The sequence below is a fragment of the Oryctolagus cuniculus genome, chromosome 2, assembly GCF_051225735.1.
Source record: "Oryctolagus cuniculus isolate XC-2025 breed Fujian yellow rabbit chromosome 2, ASM5122573v1, whole genome shotgun sequence".
Classification (NCBI taxonomy): Eukaryota; Metazoa; Chordata; class Mammalia; order Lagomorpha; family Leporidae; genus Oryctolagus; species Oryctolagus cuniculus.
Genome location: NC_142868.1, coordinates 69527685 through 69545610, shown reverse-complemented (window position 1 = coordinate 69545610; position 17926 = coordinate 69527685). Strand labels below are relative to the sequence as shown.

General features: G+C 44.7%; 1 protein-coding gene and 1 long non-coding RNA gene across 2 annotated transcripts in view; one reads left to right on the top strand and one right to left on the bottom strand.

The window, feature by feature from the left end:
• Positions 1–883, bottom strand: part of LOC149127824 (uncharacterized) — a 28080-nt gene extending 27197 nt beyond the window's left edge. The window contains exon 1 of the long non-coding RNA XR_016229069.1: positions 758–883. This is a non-coding gene — a long non-coding RNA (uncharacterized LOC149127824). The remainder of the gene's footprint in view (positions 1–757) is intronic.
• A 27-nt stretch (positions 884–910) lies between these two features.
• On the top strand, positions 911–14785 carry CCDC110 (coiled-coil domain containing 110; the record flags this gene model as incomplete). The annotated part of the gene is made up of 7 exons (XM_051833153.3): positions 911–1292; positions 7863–7918; positions 8260–8325; positions 9867–9977; positions 10062–10121; positions 11940–14046; positions 14710–14785. Coding segments are annotated over 7 exons (2832 nt in total), but the record flags the coding sequence as incomplete, so codon positions are not given.
• Positions 14786–17926: the final 3141 nt, after the last annotated feature.

Here is a 17926-nt window from a genome sequence, read left to right as displayed (position 1 = left end):
GCCCTCACCTGCGCCCGCGCCCGCCTCACCTGTGCCCGCGCCCTCCTCACCTGTGCCCGCGCCCTCCTCACCTGTGACCGCCCTCACCTGTGCCCGCGCCCGCGCCCGCCTCACCTGTGCCCGCGCCCTCCTCATCTGTGCCCGCCCTCACCTGCGCCCGCGCCCGCCTCACCTGTGCCCGCGCCCTCCTCACCTGTGCCCGCCCTCACCTGCGCCCGCGCCCTCCTCACCTGCGCCAGCCCTCACCTGCGCCCGCGCCCGCCTCACCTGTGCCCGCCCTCACCTGCGCCCGCGCCCTCCTCACCTGCGCCCGCCCTCACCTGCGCCCGCGCCCGCCTCACCTGTGCCCGCGCCCTCCTCACCTGTGCCCGCGCCCTCCTCACCTGTGACCGCCCTCACCTGTGCCCGCGCCCGCCTCACCTGTGCCCGCGCCCTCCTCACCTGTGACCGCCCTCACCTGCGCCCGCTTCACCTGCGCCCGCCCTCACCTGCGCCCGCTTCACCTGCGCCCGCGCCCTCTTTACCTGTGCCCGCCCTCACCTGCGCCCGGCGCCCTCCTCACCTGCGCCCGCGCCCTCCTCACCTGTGCCCGCGCCCTCCTCACCTGTGCCCGTCCTCACCTGTGCCCGCGCCCTCCTCACCTGTGCCCGCGCCCTCCTCACCTGTGCCCGTCCTCACCTGCGTCCGCGCCCGCCTCACCTGCGCCCGCGCCCTCCTCACCTGCGCCCGCCCTCACCTGCGCCCGCGCCCGCCTCACCTGCGCCAGCCTCCGCTGCGCTCGCGGCCGGTGGGCGGCGCCCAGCGGCCCCGTTACCAGGCAACGGGCTGCCCGGGCGCGAAGCGGCGGAGCCGGATGCGTGGGAGAGGCAGTTGGGAGAGAGGCCTTGAACAGCAGACATGAGCCCCGGTGAGAGCCGGGCTGGGGCTGTTTCCGAGGGGGGAGCCGCGGAAAGTCGGAAGGGGAGGGAGAATAAAAGTGCGTGGCCCGAGGCCCGTCAGCCCCAAACGCCCGGGATTCCCGGGTCCACCTGGAGCGCACCCCGGCCAGCCGCTGCGGGCGCGCCGCTCTGGCGCGGCGGCCGCCTCTCCGCCGCTGCGTGGCCCGAGCGCGCCCTCCAGCGGCCAGCGGCCGCCAGCCGCGCCTCCCCGCCAGGCGGGACCCAGAGCGCAGGGCGCTTCCCTTACAGAAAGGCATCCTGAGGAAGGGGACGACGTCGACTCCGTTCTCCTGTCAGCGGCTAAGATCCTCAAGTCCTCCGAGGGAGGAAAGGAAGGTGGCGGCAGCGACGCAGGTAAAACCTCCCGGGCGAGGCCTCGGGGGCAGCGGTGGGGCGGCCCCGCGGTGCCGGCGGACTGCGGGTCACTGCGCAGGCGACGCTGCCCGGCCCGCAGGGCTTGTGCGGACACTGCTCTAAGCTATCTAAGGGGGCGCTATCGTCGTCCCTTTTTACAAGTGCGGAACCAGGCGCAGAGGGGTTGGCTGAGTCCCCGAGTCACAGGGGCAGCGGGGAACAGAGCGGGCAGGTCCGGGCTGCGGACCTTCGCCACTGGACAGCACCGCCACACAGCTTCTCTGAGCGCCAAGACTTGTTGGTTTTCTTGAACGCTAAAAAGATACATACTTTACCTCAAAAAATACCCGAACTTCGCATTCGTGGTAAATGTTTATGGGCTACAGGATGTCGTGTGGGGAGGAGGATGTTTGCGGTAACCACTTAGCTTCAGATTTCAGGCCCCACAGGAACCGCGCGTGAGATGCGTGTCGGTGCCCAGCTGAGAATCCTGAGACTCCAGTCTCACTTCCTCCAGAGAAGCCGGGCGAGACTGCACACCCCGGAGGGCCCTGCTGTCAGCATGGCAGGCCAGGGAAGGAGGCAGGGGCCAGAGCCAAACTGATGGGCCGAGTTAGACGCCCCGACACGGTCACCTGTACGCCACGTGGGGCGGCCAGACCCTCCCGACACAGATGTGCTGAGAGGAGCCCGCAACCTGACGAGGCCAGCCTCAGGACACGAGTTCTGCATCTTCACAAATGCCTGTGGAGGATGGAACACATCCCATCACCACCTGGGTGGGCACCGTCTCCTGGGGCAGCAGGACTGTGCCCTGACCGGTCCCCTCTCTGCTCCCTGCCTGCCACCACCCGTGAGGACACGCCGGCTTCCCTGTGCAACCGGGAGGGGGAAAGGGTCTCCATAGCCTACTTGGATCTGAAGTTTGCCCGGTATTTGCCTCTAAGAGGGTATTTATTGTCAGAAGAAATGGAGGTACCTTAATTCACAAGAACATGTGTTTTCCTTTTTTTTTTTTTTTTGACAGGCAGAGTGGACAGTGAGAGAGAGAGACAGAGAGAAAGGTCTTCCTTTGACGCTGGTTCACCCTCCAATGGCCGCCGCGGCCGGCGCGCTGCGGCCGGCGCACCGCGCTGATCCGATGGCAGGAGCCAGGAGCCAGGTGCTTTTCCTGGTCTCCCATGGGGTGCAGGGCCCAAGCACCCGGGCCATCCTCCACTGCACTCCCTGGCCACAGCAGAGGGCTGGCCTGGAAGAGGGGCAACCGGGACAGAATCCGGCGCCCCGACCGGGACTAGAACCCGGTGTGCCGGCGCCGCTAGGCGGAGGATTAGCCTAGTGAGCCGCGGCGCCGGCCAAGAACATGTGTTTTCCAATATGAATGAGATATAGGGCTCTGGAGAAAGAAGCCAGCACGTAAAGATAATATACACTGTTTAAGAGTTATAGTCTATTTATTTATTTTTGACAGGCAGAGTGCACAGTGAGAGAGAGAGACAGAAAGATCTTCCTTTTTGCGTTGGTTCACCCCCCAATGGCCGCTGATCTGAAGCCAGGAGCCAGGTGCTTCCCCTGGTCTCCCATGTGGGTGCAGGGCACAAGCACTTGGGCCATCCTCCACTGCACTCCCGGACCATAGCAGAGAGCTGAACTGGAAGAGGAGCAACCGGGACTAGAACCCGGGGTGCCAGCGCAGCAGGCGGAGGATTAGTCTATTGAGCCACGGCACCAGCCAAAGAGTTACAGTCTTGTTAGCCATGGTGATTGCAAGTGTGTAGGATGGAGCACAGAAGGGGAACTCAATAGATGCTAGCTATCATTTTCCTAAGACAGCAGGAATTGCCTGCCTGCGACTCCCAGCCCAATGAGGAAGCCTGACTTTGAGCCCTCCCCTCTTCCTGTCCTCAGCTCTGCATCTCATTACATCTCCATTCCTAGAATACTGACCAACAGGATATCATCCTGATTAGCATAAATAATGCTGTTACAAGAGTTGTATAATATTCCTAAGGTCTTTGAGTTTAGAACAGTAATTAATTAACCCCCATTAAGCCTTGATTGATTGGAAAGGGTTTTTTTTTTTTTTTGTGCGGGATACTTTTGAACTTCAGGGTGACCAGCATGTTTTACGTAGCACCCCTGATCTACCCAAGCTTTCATGCATACATCCATCACACATGTGAACATCTATTGTACACATATTTTTTAGCACTGGCTATGTATCAAGTGCTGTTTTAGGTGCTGGCATTCCACAATCCCTGTCCACGTGAAGCTAACGTTCTTGCTGTAGGGACAGACAAAGGATGCTGTGTGTGAGCTGGGAGCAAATCCTATGGAGAAAAGTAAGGCAGAGAGGGGGAGAGTAGCAGATGGCTGTCAGAGTCAGGGAGGGAGTGTGCAATTTTCAGCAGGGTGGTAGGAGAAGCGCTCACTCAGCAGGTCACATCTGCACCAAGAATGAGGTAAAGGAGAAATCAGTGCACATTTCCAACACAAACGCACAGCCCTGGGGTGTGGGAGCTGTCCTGTTTCAGGAAGAGCTGTTGTGAATGCAGCAGACTGGGTAAGGGGAGACTGGGCAGGGGGCTTTGCAGTTCCATGTAAGGGCATGGGGTCATATTCTGAGCAACCCTGGAAGCACTGGGGAGTCCTGAGCAGCCTTCCTTCCCATTAACCAAGCCATCATCAAATTGCCTCTGCGATAATGATTCAAGTAAATGTTTCCCAAGCATTTAGTGTATACCATGTACCATGCCGAAGAGCTCTACCTACAAACTAGACATTTGACCAGAGTTAGCCCTCAAAGAGAGGTGTGTGAAAGCCAGGGTTCAAACCCAGGCAGCCTGACCCCACGGCTCACACTTCTGCTGACCATGACAGCGCCTTGGGCACAAGGTTTTGTGAATCAGTAATTTCTAGAAATGAACTTGAATTTTTGTAGTGATCTCAGTATTTGAGCCAATCTTCAGAGGGACATCCTATACAGAATCATCCCATGTTGCATTTTTAAATTTGTTCTGGTTCCATTAGCTCTGGGTATGCCCTTAATACTTTCCAGATACGTTGACTATGACATAACTTTAAGCAGGCTTCAGAATAAACTCCCCTTATCTTTAATTATCTCACAAGTCATCCTGTTGATAATTGTCTTGTTTTTCTGCTTTTAATACTTAACTATGAAACAGCTGGAGAATTTCAGTGGACTGTAATAGGAATGCTCTTTTTTACATTCCTGATAGACTGTAAGCTTGTTGAGGGTTGGGACTGTCTCCTCCACTGGGTCTGTGTGCCTCCCAGTGTCGAACGTGTAGCTGAGAGTGATTGTGCTAGGTCTCCTGCAATTCTTTGATAATTTCCCTCCACATAGTTCCATGTGGCTCTTTAAATATTGCTGGATTTAAAAATTACCAATCCTTTGGGGGAAAGTAGCAGCCAATGCTTCTGAAACTCATCAGGAAAACAAGTTATTTTAATAGCTTTTAAAAATAGATGAACCCAGCTCCAGGCCTGTTCTCTGCCTGCACTGAATCATGTGGGTATTGCTGGAGAAAAAGGCTGACTTCTGAGTCATCCCAACTCTGAAATAAGCACCGAGAGCTTCTAGCAAATGTCTTTTCCAGTGCTCTCCAAGTTACTCCACTCCTCTTGGTCCTCTCGCATCTCCAGTGCCTCTTCTTCACCACCTCCCGACTCCTGCCATGATCTCATGCACTGTGAAAAACACAGAAGCACTCAGAACGAAACTCCATCATCCTTGCATTTGCATATCCCTAAACAACGGTCGGCTCCCCCAGATTCTGTCGCCCTGGAATTCCCCAGCACTCAGCTCCTGCAGTCAGCCTCCCTCAGTCTCCAGAATTAACCTTTCTCTCCCTTTATGGTTCTTTTATCTCGCTGTATTATTCCAGCAGTGACACGCTTGTTACTCTTCCATGGTTAAAAAAAAAAAAAAAAAGAAATCTTGATTTTCGCATCTGTTCCAAAATGCACCATATCCCTGTGTGTATCCTGTCCCTTCCACAGTAAAACTAGAAGGAGTGGACCATCCTCAATGCCGAGTCTTCACATTCCACTCTCCCCTTGAGCCACGCCACTGGGGTTTCTGTGATGTCACTTCACAAGCACTGCCCATCTCTAGGCCAGCAGTGACATCCACAATGCCCAATGAAGAACTCCTTGTCACTCCTGGGGACCACAGACTGGTATATCCATCTGGCTTTTGATATCAGTCCTTGGAGATCTAACAGACAAGCTTAACATCTAAAAGCGGCTTTTCTCCTATGTTTCTATCCCATTTTCAATTTCAGTAAGTGATATCATTCATCCATCTGCTCTCATCAAAAACCAGAGTCATCCTGCATTCCTCTCATCCAGGCCCATCTAACGTCTAACAGTACAGTTGGCTTTATCTCCAAAACAAATCCCAAATTCACCTACTTTTCTCCATCTCCTTGATTATTGTTCTACTCCAAAATATCTTCATCTCACTTGGATTATTGCAATAACCTGGTAATCTCCCCCCCTTACAATCAATTATCATGTAATCTGTGAACTTTTCCAATCAGACTTGAATCATTCCCACCATTGAAACCCCCGAAAGTTTCACTTAAAAGCCAAACCCCTCTGCTTGGCCTGCGAGGCCCTTCACAATCTAGCCCCGTCTCCTGCTCCAGCATCTTCTCAGCCTGTGCCCCCGTGGGTCCTTAAGCTGCAGCCATGCTGACCTGCTTTCTGTTCTTAAACACACACAACATGTTCTGCTTCAGGACTTGGCAATTTCCTCTGCTCAGCTCCTTCCCCACAGAGTCTCAGGGACTCAGTTTCCCTCCCAGCCCTCTCACCAAAGGTGGGATTCCCAGCTGACGCTGAAGCAGTGCTGGCAGGCTTCCAAGCCACAGGAGAGGATTTGTGGACCTCTCTTAAAACCTCCTGTGGGGGCAGAAATTGTCAGCCTGAGGGAACATCCAATCCCATCTCTCATTTCATTCAGATTCGGACAGTTTATGAAATCCTCTAATATAAAATGTACAGAGAAAGCAGGTAGTCTAACATTTGGACACAGAGGGATGTACGTCAGGAAATTCACCAACACTGTAAAGTGTCTCCCCTGTGGCAGATCTGTAATCTATCTCCTGGAACGGTAGTGAGCCTGTGCCATCTGCTGTCCATCCTGGAGAGAGCTCCAAGCACTTCCACTCACCGAGTCTTGGTTTCAGAGTCACCAAGGAAGACATCATATAGTTAAACACTGGATAGAGCACCGCTCTAGCCACAAGGCAAAAAGACACATCAAGGTCTGCCTCAGCAGTGGTCATCAGTCCCTCAGGGCCAACAGGTCCCTCCTGGAAGCCAACGCAGGGCAGTGTGCCAGCCAACACACCCAGGTGCTGAAGCAGAATAACTCTGTCCTCTGTCTTCAGGAGACAGATAGTAGGGGTTGCCTAGGCATCATACGATGCACATGCTGCGCAAAACAAAGGGGCACACGAGGTAATTCTTAAGTTCAGGGCAGGCTGCAATCATCTCTCTGTCAGGAAGAAAGTGTCCATGGCCTGCATCCCATTCTCATGTGGCCAAGCCAGGGCTGAAGGGCTGTGCACATGTGGCTGCCTTTCCCAACAGCAGGAACGTATGGACTTTTTAAGAGCAAGGTAAAAGTCATGCTCTATTAATCCAACTTGGTTTTTGTTTTTATTGTTTTTTGTTTGTTTGTTTTTTGTTTTTTGTTTTGTTTGTTTGGTTGGTTTTTTGGACAGGCAGAGTTAGTGAAAGAGAGAGACAGACAGAAAGGTCTTCCTTTTTTTTTTCCGTTGGTTCACCCCCCCAAGTGGCCACTACAGCCGGCACGCTGTGGCCAGCGCACTGCACCGATCCGAAGCCAGGAGCCAAGTGCTTCCTCCTGGTCTCCCATGCGGGTGCAGGGCCCAAGAACCTGGGCCATCCTCCACTGTCTTCCTGGGCCACAGCAGAGAGCTGGCCTGGAAGAAGAGCAACTGGGACAGAACCAGCGCCCCAACCAGGACTAGAACCCTGGGTGCCGGCGCCGCAGGTGGAGGATTAGCCTAGTGAGCTGCGGCGCTGGCCAATCCAACTTGTTTGCCATGACAAGGACACAAACATCACAGGCAAGTTCCTAAAAACTGAGGCCTATATGATACCTTGTGAAGGGTCTCCCATAACATGAGGACTGTTAACTTTTCTTTTTTTATTTTTTAAGCTTAATTTTATCACTCTTATCAAACACATCAGAAAGCATATCAATGACTGTTACCTTTTCTTAAGGAAAAGAAGATGTAGCCTATATACAAGAAGCAAACAAAAAAAGATATTTGAATTTAGGAGAGTTCCAAATTTGGTATTGTTAGCTTAGTGGTTCATTTTACAAGTAAACACTATTATAATCCTCAAGTAGGTATTCTAACTCAAGGAAGAATAATAAGTTTTGTGACTAGCAAGGAGTGTATATCAGATGTTCCCAATATCTGTCTAATAGACGCTGCTTTCTATTACAGCTGTCAAGATATAAAATTTAAGAATGAAATCACATGGTTTTTCAATTTTGCTTTTTAGAATATGGCTGCTTATCAGAGTCAGAAAATCAAATCCAACCACAATCAGCATTGAAAGTAGGTATTTTTTTTAAATATATTTGCTCCAAATTCCTTTCTAAAGGCTGATCTTTTTCAGAATAAATACATCCTAAATATATCTGAGTTCTCCCACTTTATCCTCACAAACATCTTCTGAAAGTGCATTGGAGGGCTTGCAAAATGACAGAATGTAAGTCGCCTGGCCCTCTTGGGATCCTTTTTGGTAAGAAGCAACTTTGGGAGATGTAAACTAACTCTCTGTCTGTCTGTCTGTCTCTCTCTCTCTCTCTCTCTCTGTGTGTCTCTCTGTGTGTCTTAAATTCAAGAACACGTTCATCTACCTAAAAATGTTCGATTTCATACTTGGTTTGCCCTAGGTCCTTCAGCATCAGTTGGAGTCATTTCAGGCTCTGCGAATGCAGACTTTGCAGAATGTCAGCATGGTATGCTTCTTCTAATTTTTTAAAAAATATTTATTTATTTATTTATTTGAAAGGCAGGGTTACAGAGAGGTAGAGATCTTCCAACTATTGGTTCACTCCCCAGATGAATGCAATGGCCATGGCTGGGCCAGGCTGAAAGCAAGAGCCAGGAACTCCATCTGGGTCTCCTACATGTGTGGCAGGGGCCCAAGAACTTGTGCAATCTTCCACTATTTTCCAGGCACATTAGCAGGAAGCTGGATCAGAAGTGGAATAGCCAGATACTGGGACTCATATGGAATAGGGTTAGGGTTAGGGTTAGGGTTAGGGTTAGGGTTAGGGTTAGGGTTAGGGTTACGGTGTCTCAGAAGGCAGCTTAACCCACTGTGCCACAATGCCAGCCCCTTCTGATTTATATTTAGGGAATACTCAATTTTTAAGGAGGTACCATCCCATCATCAAAACTAATAACCATTATAAAATTGATGCATTAAAATGCAATTTAATATAACAGAGGTCAGAACATATTCTAGGTTCAAAATTTGTTTTCTGGGTTATACATGTTTTGGATATAAGCCAAAAAGAAATATCGCTCACTGATCTTTTTAAATGCACACTTAAAGTGCTACCTATGTATGGTCTACAAATAGAGACTCATTATAAGTCATACAAAATCTAAGTCAAACTGTCCTAGGGAAGAAATGCACTTCAGTAGCTCATGTGGATCTTTTAGAAAGAGCTCACTTCAGGATGGCTTAATCCATGCCACCAGGATTCCTGTCAGGAACAAGTCTCATGTCCTGTCTTGGCTCTGCTTTCCAGACTTCATATGGTGGCAAAAAGGCTGCTAGAACCCACAGGCCTTTATCCCTCCAGATTCAAGTCAGAATCAGAGCAGACCATGCTTTGCTCTTACTAGTTTATATTAAGGTTCTTGGCCTGATTGGGATTGCCTGAGATCACATGATAAGCAGTGCTTGGAACTGTCACCAACCAGAGGCAGGCAGCTGCCGATGAGTTAGAGCTGAGTCACATGCCCATCCTTGGACTACAGCTGGAATCAGTATCATCAAAACCACAGGGACTTTACCCAGAAGAAATAAGTAGTAGTATAACTAGAAGGATACGGTATAGATAAGGGGTGTCCACAACAACACATAATCACTGTCCCAGTATTCTTGCCCTAAAAGTTACTTCAGAAAAGTGGTATAGAAGACACATACTTCCTGAGGGTGCTCATAGAATTGATACTGTTCTGAGGATAGAAATCAAAGATCTCTGACTTAGTCAACAATGCAAAATCAGATGTCTCAAATGATTTGAATATAGCTCATAAATGTTGTTTAAGTCTTTCTGTTATTATAATTGTAGAATAAAGGCATAACTTTCTTAAAGATCCCTTTAGAGATAGTGATTTTTGTAATACATATTCTATATGCTGGGAAATAATTAAATTTAAAGGTAAATCTAAAGGTATCTTTAAAATTATATATTATTTCTGAACATTAGTGAGTTTATAATTCTAAAATCAAATTCTAACAATTTCAATTCATCTTTTAAAGGTACAATCTGAAATCAGCGAAATATTGAACAAAAGTATTATTGAAGTAGAAAACCCACAGTTTGGCTCAGAAAAAAATCTAGCATTCAGCACACACAATGAAAAGGATTTGGTATGTTATTCTCCACACATTTCTAACTTCAAAAATGTTACTATAACCAGTTTATCATCAGCATTTACTTTCTCTCCTTCACAGGAAGAATGGGCTGACAGAGGTGAAAATAAGGAAATTCCTGTCCTGAAAACCTTGAAAGATGTGCGTTTATCCCCACATTTCTCTAATTTTGCCATTCCTCTTAAGGGAATCCATGCAGGACATCTAGTACAAACACCCAGAGATCCCCAAGTAAATTCAAACTCAGTACAGCTAGTTTTTAAATTTTTATTTAAATTTATTATTTTTATTTTTATTTATTATTAAAAATAATTATTATTTTAAAAATAATAAATAAAATAAAAAATAAAATTTTTATTTTTATTTATTATTTATTTGAAAGGCAAAGAGGGAGAAGAGAGACAAGGGCAAAGATAAAGAGGGAGGGGCCGCGCTGTGGCTCACTTGGTTAATCCTCCACCTGTGGCGCTGGCATCCCATGTGGGTGTTGGGTTCTAGTCCCGGTTGCTCCTCTTCCAGTCCAGCTCTCTGCTGTGGCCTGGGAGGGTGGTGGAGAATGGCCCTTGGGCCCCTGCATCCGCATGGGAGACCAGGAAGAAGCACCTGGCTCCTGGCTTCAGATCGGTAGAGCGCCAGCCATGGCAGCCATTTGGGGGGTGAACCAAAGGAAGGAAGACCTTTCTCTCTCCCTCTCTCTCTCTCTCTCACTGTCTAACTCTATCTGTAAAGAGAGAGAGAGAGAGAGAGAGAGAGAGAGAGAGATACAGAGGGAGAGATTTCCCATCTGCTGGCTCACTCTCCAATTGCCTGCAACAGCAAGGCCTGGTCCAGGCCAAAAGCAGGAGCTTGAAGCTCCATCCAGGTAACCCACCTGGGTGGCAAAAACCCAATTCCTTAGGTCATCCTTGCTTCCTCCCAGCATGTGCATTAGCAAGAAGCGGAATCAGAAGTGGAGACAGGATTTGAAAACAGGCATGCTGATATGGGATGTGGACATCCCAAAAGGGCTCTTAACCACTGTGCCAAAGGCCTGCCCTGCAAGGGAGTTTTCACAACCTACCTGTCCACTTAGGAGTGGCCTATACCCTGAGTGAATTCCTCATAAAAGCTCCAAACCAGTGATACCCTCAGGGGTTCCACACTAATTAGAATTCATGTGTCCAGGATAATCACAACCTTAAAATCTGAAACTAGGAATGCAAACTCAGATTGACAAATACTAGACCAGAGTAGAAACACTCAGTTTCTTTAAACTCCCATCTGATCTGTCATTCCTTTCTTCCCCATCTGTCAAAGGATGCTAAATTGCTGTTTCTTAAATTGAGGTGTTGGCCCATGTATTTCACCCTGTAAGGAAGTCAATCAGATTTGAAGCAAATTGTGAAGACCAGAATTACCCATCACAAAACAACTGTTAGAGAAAATGAATCTTATTTGTTAGGCTTCTTTCCTATAGAAATGAATAACATTCTTGTTTGGATTGTCTAAATAAATCCTCTACTAAATATGATCTTACTTTCTTGTTCATTTGGCAAATGATAGTACACTTAGGCCAGCACCGCGGCTCACTAGGCTAATCCTCTGCCTTGCGGCGCCGGCACACCGGGTTCTAGTCCCGGTTGGGGTGCCGGATTCTGTCCCGGTTGCCCCTCTTCCAGGCCAGCTCTCTGCTGTGGCCAGGGAGTGCAGTGGAGGATGGCCCAAGTGCTTGGGCCCTGCACCCCATGGGAGACCAGGATAAGTACCTGGCTCCTGCCATCGGATCAGCTCGGTGTGCCGGCCACAGCGCGCCGGCCGCGGCAGCCATTGGAGGGAGAACCAACGGCAAAAGAAAGACCTTTCTCACTGTCTCTTTCTCTCACTGTCCACTCTACCTGTCAAAAAAAATAAAAAATAAATAAAAAATAAAATTAAAAAAAAATGATAGTACACTTAAACTGGGCTTTTCATTTTTACTAGCCTAAAGAGAAGCAAGAAGTCACTTCTGTGGAGAAAATCCATCATTTTGAGGATTTCAGAACTCTTCATTCAAAGGAAGAAAAATTCAGCAGCGACAGTGTTAACAGTCTCTCTCAATGTATAAATGTTCCAACCCAGATACATCCCAAGGATATATTAACTCTGAGAACTTCAAAAGATAATTCAGCTTCAAACATAATTATGAATCCTTCAGAAAATTCTGACATGTTGAAAAATCATAACAACTTTTATAGCTTTCTACCTTCTGTGCCTCAACATGTGACATCTCAAGCTGACCCAGGAATTCTGGATAAATCCACAATTACTGTGCCTTTTCTCAACCATGGATTTTGTGCAAATTTAGATGATATTTGCCACTCTATCAAACAAATGAAGGAAGAGCTTCAAAAGTCACATGATAGGGAACTAGCACTTACAAATGAACTTCAAATTTTAAAAACTGATACAAATATTCAAAGTAGTGGTAAATATGACCTGTCCCCCATACACAAGGAAAGAACTAACTTTATTAAGGAAGAAAACATGGAAGGTAATTTAAATGAAGATATAAAATCAAAGAGAATTTCAGAATTAGAGGCAGTAGTCAACAGATTACTCCCATTCAGGGAAACAGTGTCAAAACTCCACTTGAATTTTTGTAGGAAATGCAAAAAATTATCTAAAAGTGAAATACACAGAGGAAAGAAGAGTGAGAAGAACAATAAAGAAATTCCCATTACTGCTATTACAGATTTAAAATTCCATTCCAGAGTTCCTAGACATACACTGTCTTTCCTTGACCAAATGAAACATGAAATGAAAGACAAACAGAGGCAACCATTTGTAGTACAACAAGGATCAATAATATTTGAAAATGAGAAGACATCCAAAATCAATTCCGTTACTGACCAATGTGTTGCAAAAATTCAATACTTACAGAATTACCTAAAAGAATCTATGCAGATACAGAAAAAAGTAACCGAACTGGAGAATGAAAATCTAACCCTTAAGACCAAAATTAAACCTCTAGTCATTACCATGCAATCTCTGATACAGAAAGTTGAAACTTATGAAAATCAAATTAAGAATTTAGTTGAAGAAAACAGTACCATTCAGTCCAAGTTAATTAAAGCAGAAGATGATGGCAAAGAATGTCTTAAAGAATTTAAAAAAATAATTAGTAGATATAATGTTCTTCAAGGCCAAAATAAAACTCTAGAGGAAAAAAATAGTCAACTTTCTATAGAGAAGCAACAAATGATGGACGCATTGGATCAACTAAAAAGTAAGGATCATAAAACTCAAAATGATATGGCCATTATCAATAATGAAAATAATCGAATGAATATAGAAATGGAAGCAATGAAAACAAATATTCTATTGAAACAAGAGGAGAAAGAAATGTTAGAGAAGAAAACATTCCAGCTTCTAAAGGAAAAAAGCTCACTTGAAAATGAAATGAAAGAAAATAAACTAGAGATCATGCAGCTAAGAGAGAAAGAAAGATTGGCAAAAACTGAACAAGAGACACTTTTACAAATAATAGAAACAGTGAAAAATGAAAAACTAGATCTTGAAACAGCACTACAAGAATCTACTGCTGCTAGAAAAATGATGGAAAGAGAAATTGAGAATATTCAGGCCTACCAATCTACTGCAGAAGAGAATTTTCTGAAAGAAATTAAAAATGCAAAATCAGAAGCAAGTATATATAAGAATAGCTTATCAGAAATTGGCAAGGAATGTGAAATGTTATCAAAAATGGTAATGGAAATTAAGACAGATAATCAGATTCTAAAAGAAGAACTAAAGAAACATAGTCAAGAAAATCTGAAATTTGAAAACAGTATCAGTAGGCTTACTGAAGATAAAATACTTTTAGAAAACTATGTAAGAAGCATAGAAAATGAAAGAGACACCTTGGAATTTGAGAAACGGAATCTTCAGCGAGAGTATTTAAGTTTAAGTGATAAAATCTGTGCTAAGCAGAATGACCCATCAAAATCAGCTTACATCTCAAGAAGAGAGAAATTCCATTTTGACAACTATGATACTTATGAAGACACTTCTAGTCCTAGAAGTAGGCCTTTACCTCCTGATGTGAAAGGTTTGTATGTTGTGGTGGATCAGTAGCAATATGTTCAAGATTCTTTTGTGTTATTGGGTACCAGACAGAATACAGAAGAAGCAAACATTAAGTAAGATATTTAGGGTTTTTTAAATTTTTTTTTTATTTTTTGACAGGCAGAGTGGACAGTGAGAGAGAGAGAGAGAGAGACAGAGAGAAAGGTCTTCCTTTGACGCTGGTTCACCCTCCAATGGCCGCCGCGGCCAGCGCACTTTGGCTGGCGCACTGCGCTGATCCGAAGCCAGGAGCCAGGTGCTTCTGCTCTCCCATGGGGTGCAGGGCCCAAGCACTTGGGCCATCCTCCACTGCCTTCCCGGGCCACAGCAGAGAGCTTGCCTGGAAGAGGGGCAACCGGGAAAGAATCTGGCGCCCCGACCGGGACTAGAACTCGGTGTGCTGGCGCCGCAAGGCAGAGGATTAGCCTGTTGAGCCGTGGCGCCGGCTAAGATATTTAGTTTTATAAAATTTGTATTCCATTCATTATATAGTAGAACTATTTAGCTATTTTGCTGTTTAGATTAAAATCATAGAATTCACATTACATATATATGTAAGGCACCTTTGGCAGGGAGCAGGGGTTTTTAAGTTATTTTTCTTAAGTATGTTAGCATTCTCACCTTTTAAAAAATTATTCTTTTCCAGGAATTCCAAGTAAACTCTATCAATTGCTTCCATCCAAGATATGTAAATAAACGTCCAAAATCAATGTTTCAAAAAACTTTGTCCAAGTATTTTTTTCCACACAAAATATTTTTAAGTTTATTTGTTGTCATCTATTTGAAAGGCAGAGTGACAGTAAGAGGGTTCTTCCATATGCTTGTTCCCTGTCCAAATGCCACAACAGCCATGGCTGGGGCATACTGAAGCCAGGAACCAGGAGCCACATCAAGGTCTTTACCCGGTTGGCAAGGGTTCGAGCATTTGAGCCATCTTCTGCCTGAAAGGCAGCCATCTCTGCACCTCCCAGGATGCATTAGTAGGAAGCTCTATTAAAAGCAGAGGTACAAGGACTTGAAATAGACACTGAGTTACAGATGTCCCAAGCGGTGACTTAACGCACCATGCCACAATGCCCTCTCCCCACAAAATAATTTTAAAGTCACATTTACATATGATTACAATTTGTAATTGACTAGAGTAGATTAGATTTTAAAATTAGAAACCAGAATTAGGTATATATTTTTATATTGTCAAAAACTGAAGAATCTGAGGTTTTGGCCAACTAGTTAGCTAATTTGGTAACTTGCACAGTTTCATGAATTTTAGTGAAAGAAATGAGACAGGTAAAGGTAAAGAACAGTTTCTTATTAATAATAGCAGTAGCCAGAGTATTAGCATTTTTCATCAGTTCTCCGCCTTAATTCCTGTAGGCAACATGAAGAAGGCTACACAAGGGATTGTTCAGGGAATTCAAATATTCTATTATGTGCAGTAAACATGCCTGCCCTTTGTTCTGGATGGACATGTTATGGTTTTTATGCTGGGCAGTATGTTTGCCTGCCAAGGTTCTAAAGAGAAAGTATCTCTGTTGTTCAAGGCTGTAGGTAAACCTGCCCTTTGCTTCAGAGGGTGACCTCATCTCTTTCCTCCAAAATTACTTGTTATACAATTCCTTGTCAAATACTTCTGCATTTATTTAGGTGTTCATGTGTTTTTTATATTAATATAGTAAATTATAGTAATTCTGGGTCCATTATACCATCCTGCATTTCTGGGATAGTTGTGTTGTGCTATTCTTTGAGTATATATACCTCGATTCATTTTGATACTATCTTATTAAGGATTTCTGCTTCAATATTCAGAAAGATACTAGTCTGAATTTTCCCTTAATGTCTTAGTCGGGTTTCAATACCAGGAAATTCCTAGCCTCATAAAACATGGCGAAAAGTGTTCATACCTCTGTTTTCTGAAAGAACTTACATAGGCTTGGTACTATTTCTTCCTTAAATATGTAATAGAATTTGCCCAAGGGCCTAGAGTTTTCTGAATTAGAAGGTCTTAAATTGCAAAAGAAAATTGGTTCATAAATACAGAACTATTCAGGTTTTCTATATTTTCTTACGTCAGTTTTGATGATTTGTGTTTTGAAGAATCTGCACATTTCATATAAATTCTCAAATATACTGGAATAAAGTTGTTCATAATGTTCCTTATCTTTTTAATGACCAGAGGACCTGTGATTACATACTCTTTAATTTCTAATATTGGTCTCCTTTGCTAGAGTTTTATCAATTTCATTGCTTCATTTTAACTGAAGTGAAATGAGTCCTCATTGTGGCTTTTATTTACTTCTCTGATGGCTAGTGTTTGTGTGCATTTTTTCATATGTCCATTGCCCATATGTATTTCTTCCTTTGAAAAAATGTCTATTCATATCATTTGTCCATTTCTTAACTGGATTTCATTGTTGTTGAGTTTCTTGAGCTCCTTATATATTCTGGATATTAATCCTTTATCAGATGCGTAACTTGAAAATATTTACTCCCATTCTGTTGGTTGTCTCTTCACTTTGTTCATTGTTTGCTGTGTAGAAGCATCTTAGCTTGATACAGTCACATTTGCCTATTTTTGCTTTTATTGCCTCTGATTTTGGGTCTTACCCAAAAAGTCTTTGCCTAGACCAATGTACTGCAGCATTTCCCCTATGTTTTCCTCTAGTAGTTTGATAGTTCCAGGTCTTAATTTTATATCCTTGATCCATCTTGAGTTAATATTTGTCTAGGGTGTAAGGCTGGGATCTTGTTCCAAACTTCCACAAGTGGAAACACATTTATTTCGATAACATTTGATGAAGAAACTGTCCTTTCTCCAGGGAATGATTTTAGCTCATTTGTCAAAAATTGGTTGTGGATGCATGGGTTTATCTCTGGGGCTTCTATTCAGTTCCACTGGTCTGCATGCCTATTTTTATGCAGTGTGATGCTGTTTTGACCATCATAGCCCTATAAAATGTCTGGAACGTGGTATTGCGACGCCTCCGGCTTTGTTTTTTATTAAGATTGCTTTGTCTATTCAGGGTCTTTTGTATTTCCACATGAATTTTTTTATTATTATTATTTTTTGACAGAGTGGATAGTGAGAGAGAGAGAGACAGAGAGAAAGGTCTTCCTTTTTGCCGTTGGTTCACCCTCCACATGAATTTTAGAACTGTTTTTTCTACAGTTGTGCAGAATGTCCTTGAGATTTTTCTGGGGATTGTATTGACTCTATAAATTGCTTTCGGCAGTATGGACTTAAATTTTCTTTTTAAAATACAAACACCACCACCTTCTTCCCCTATTGAATGAGGACTATTGATAAAAATCTAATTTTGAACCACAGTAATATTAGGTCTTTTACAAATAGATATTTTTAAAAGGACAGAAATAACTTGGGAACTAGTGGATAAAACCTGGGTAGGATGCTCTGGGAGAAGGAGCTTTGGATACAAGCACATTCTATTCTCTCTCCCCAGCAACTCATTTTGGGGTTGCCACTGACTAAATAATCCTATGCTTTACAAAGCCATAAATAGAAGGCATAAATAAAGAAGCTGAAAACATTCACTTCACTACATAACATGCCTGAGTATGAACCTATGCAACATAAATGGATTGAATATTTGTCTTTGATGTTAACAATGCTTTAAAGGCTTTGACACTTGAGTAGCCATCAATCAGTCCAACCTTCAGGTACCCCTGAGAAGGAAGAGTAAGTTAAGAAATTACTGTGTGTTTTCTACCGCTCCAGCCTCAGCACCAAACCCTCACTTTTTTTTAACATTAGGAGTAAAAGCTTTCAAGCAATCAAGTACACTTCAAGATTTTATAAAATTTCTAAAAACATGAATCTAAAACCAAAGTAGCACTCACACATCAAA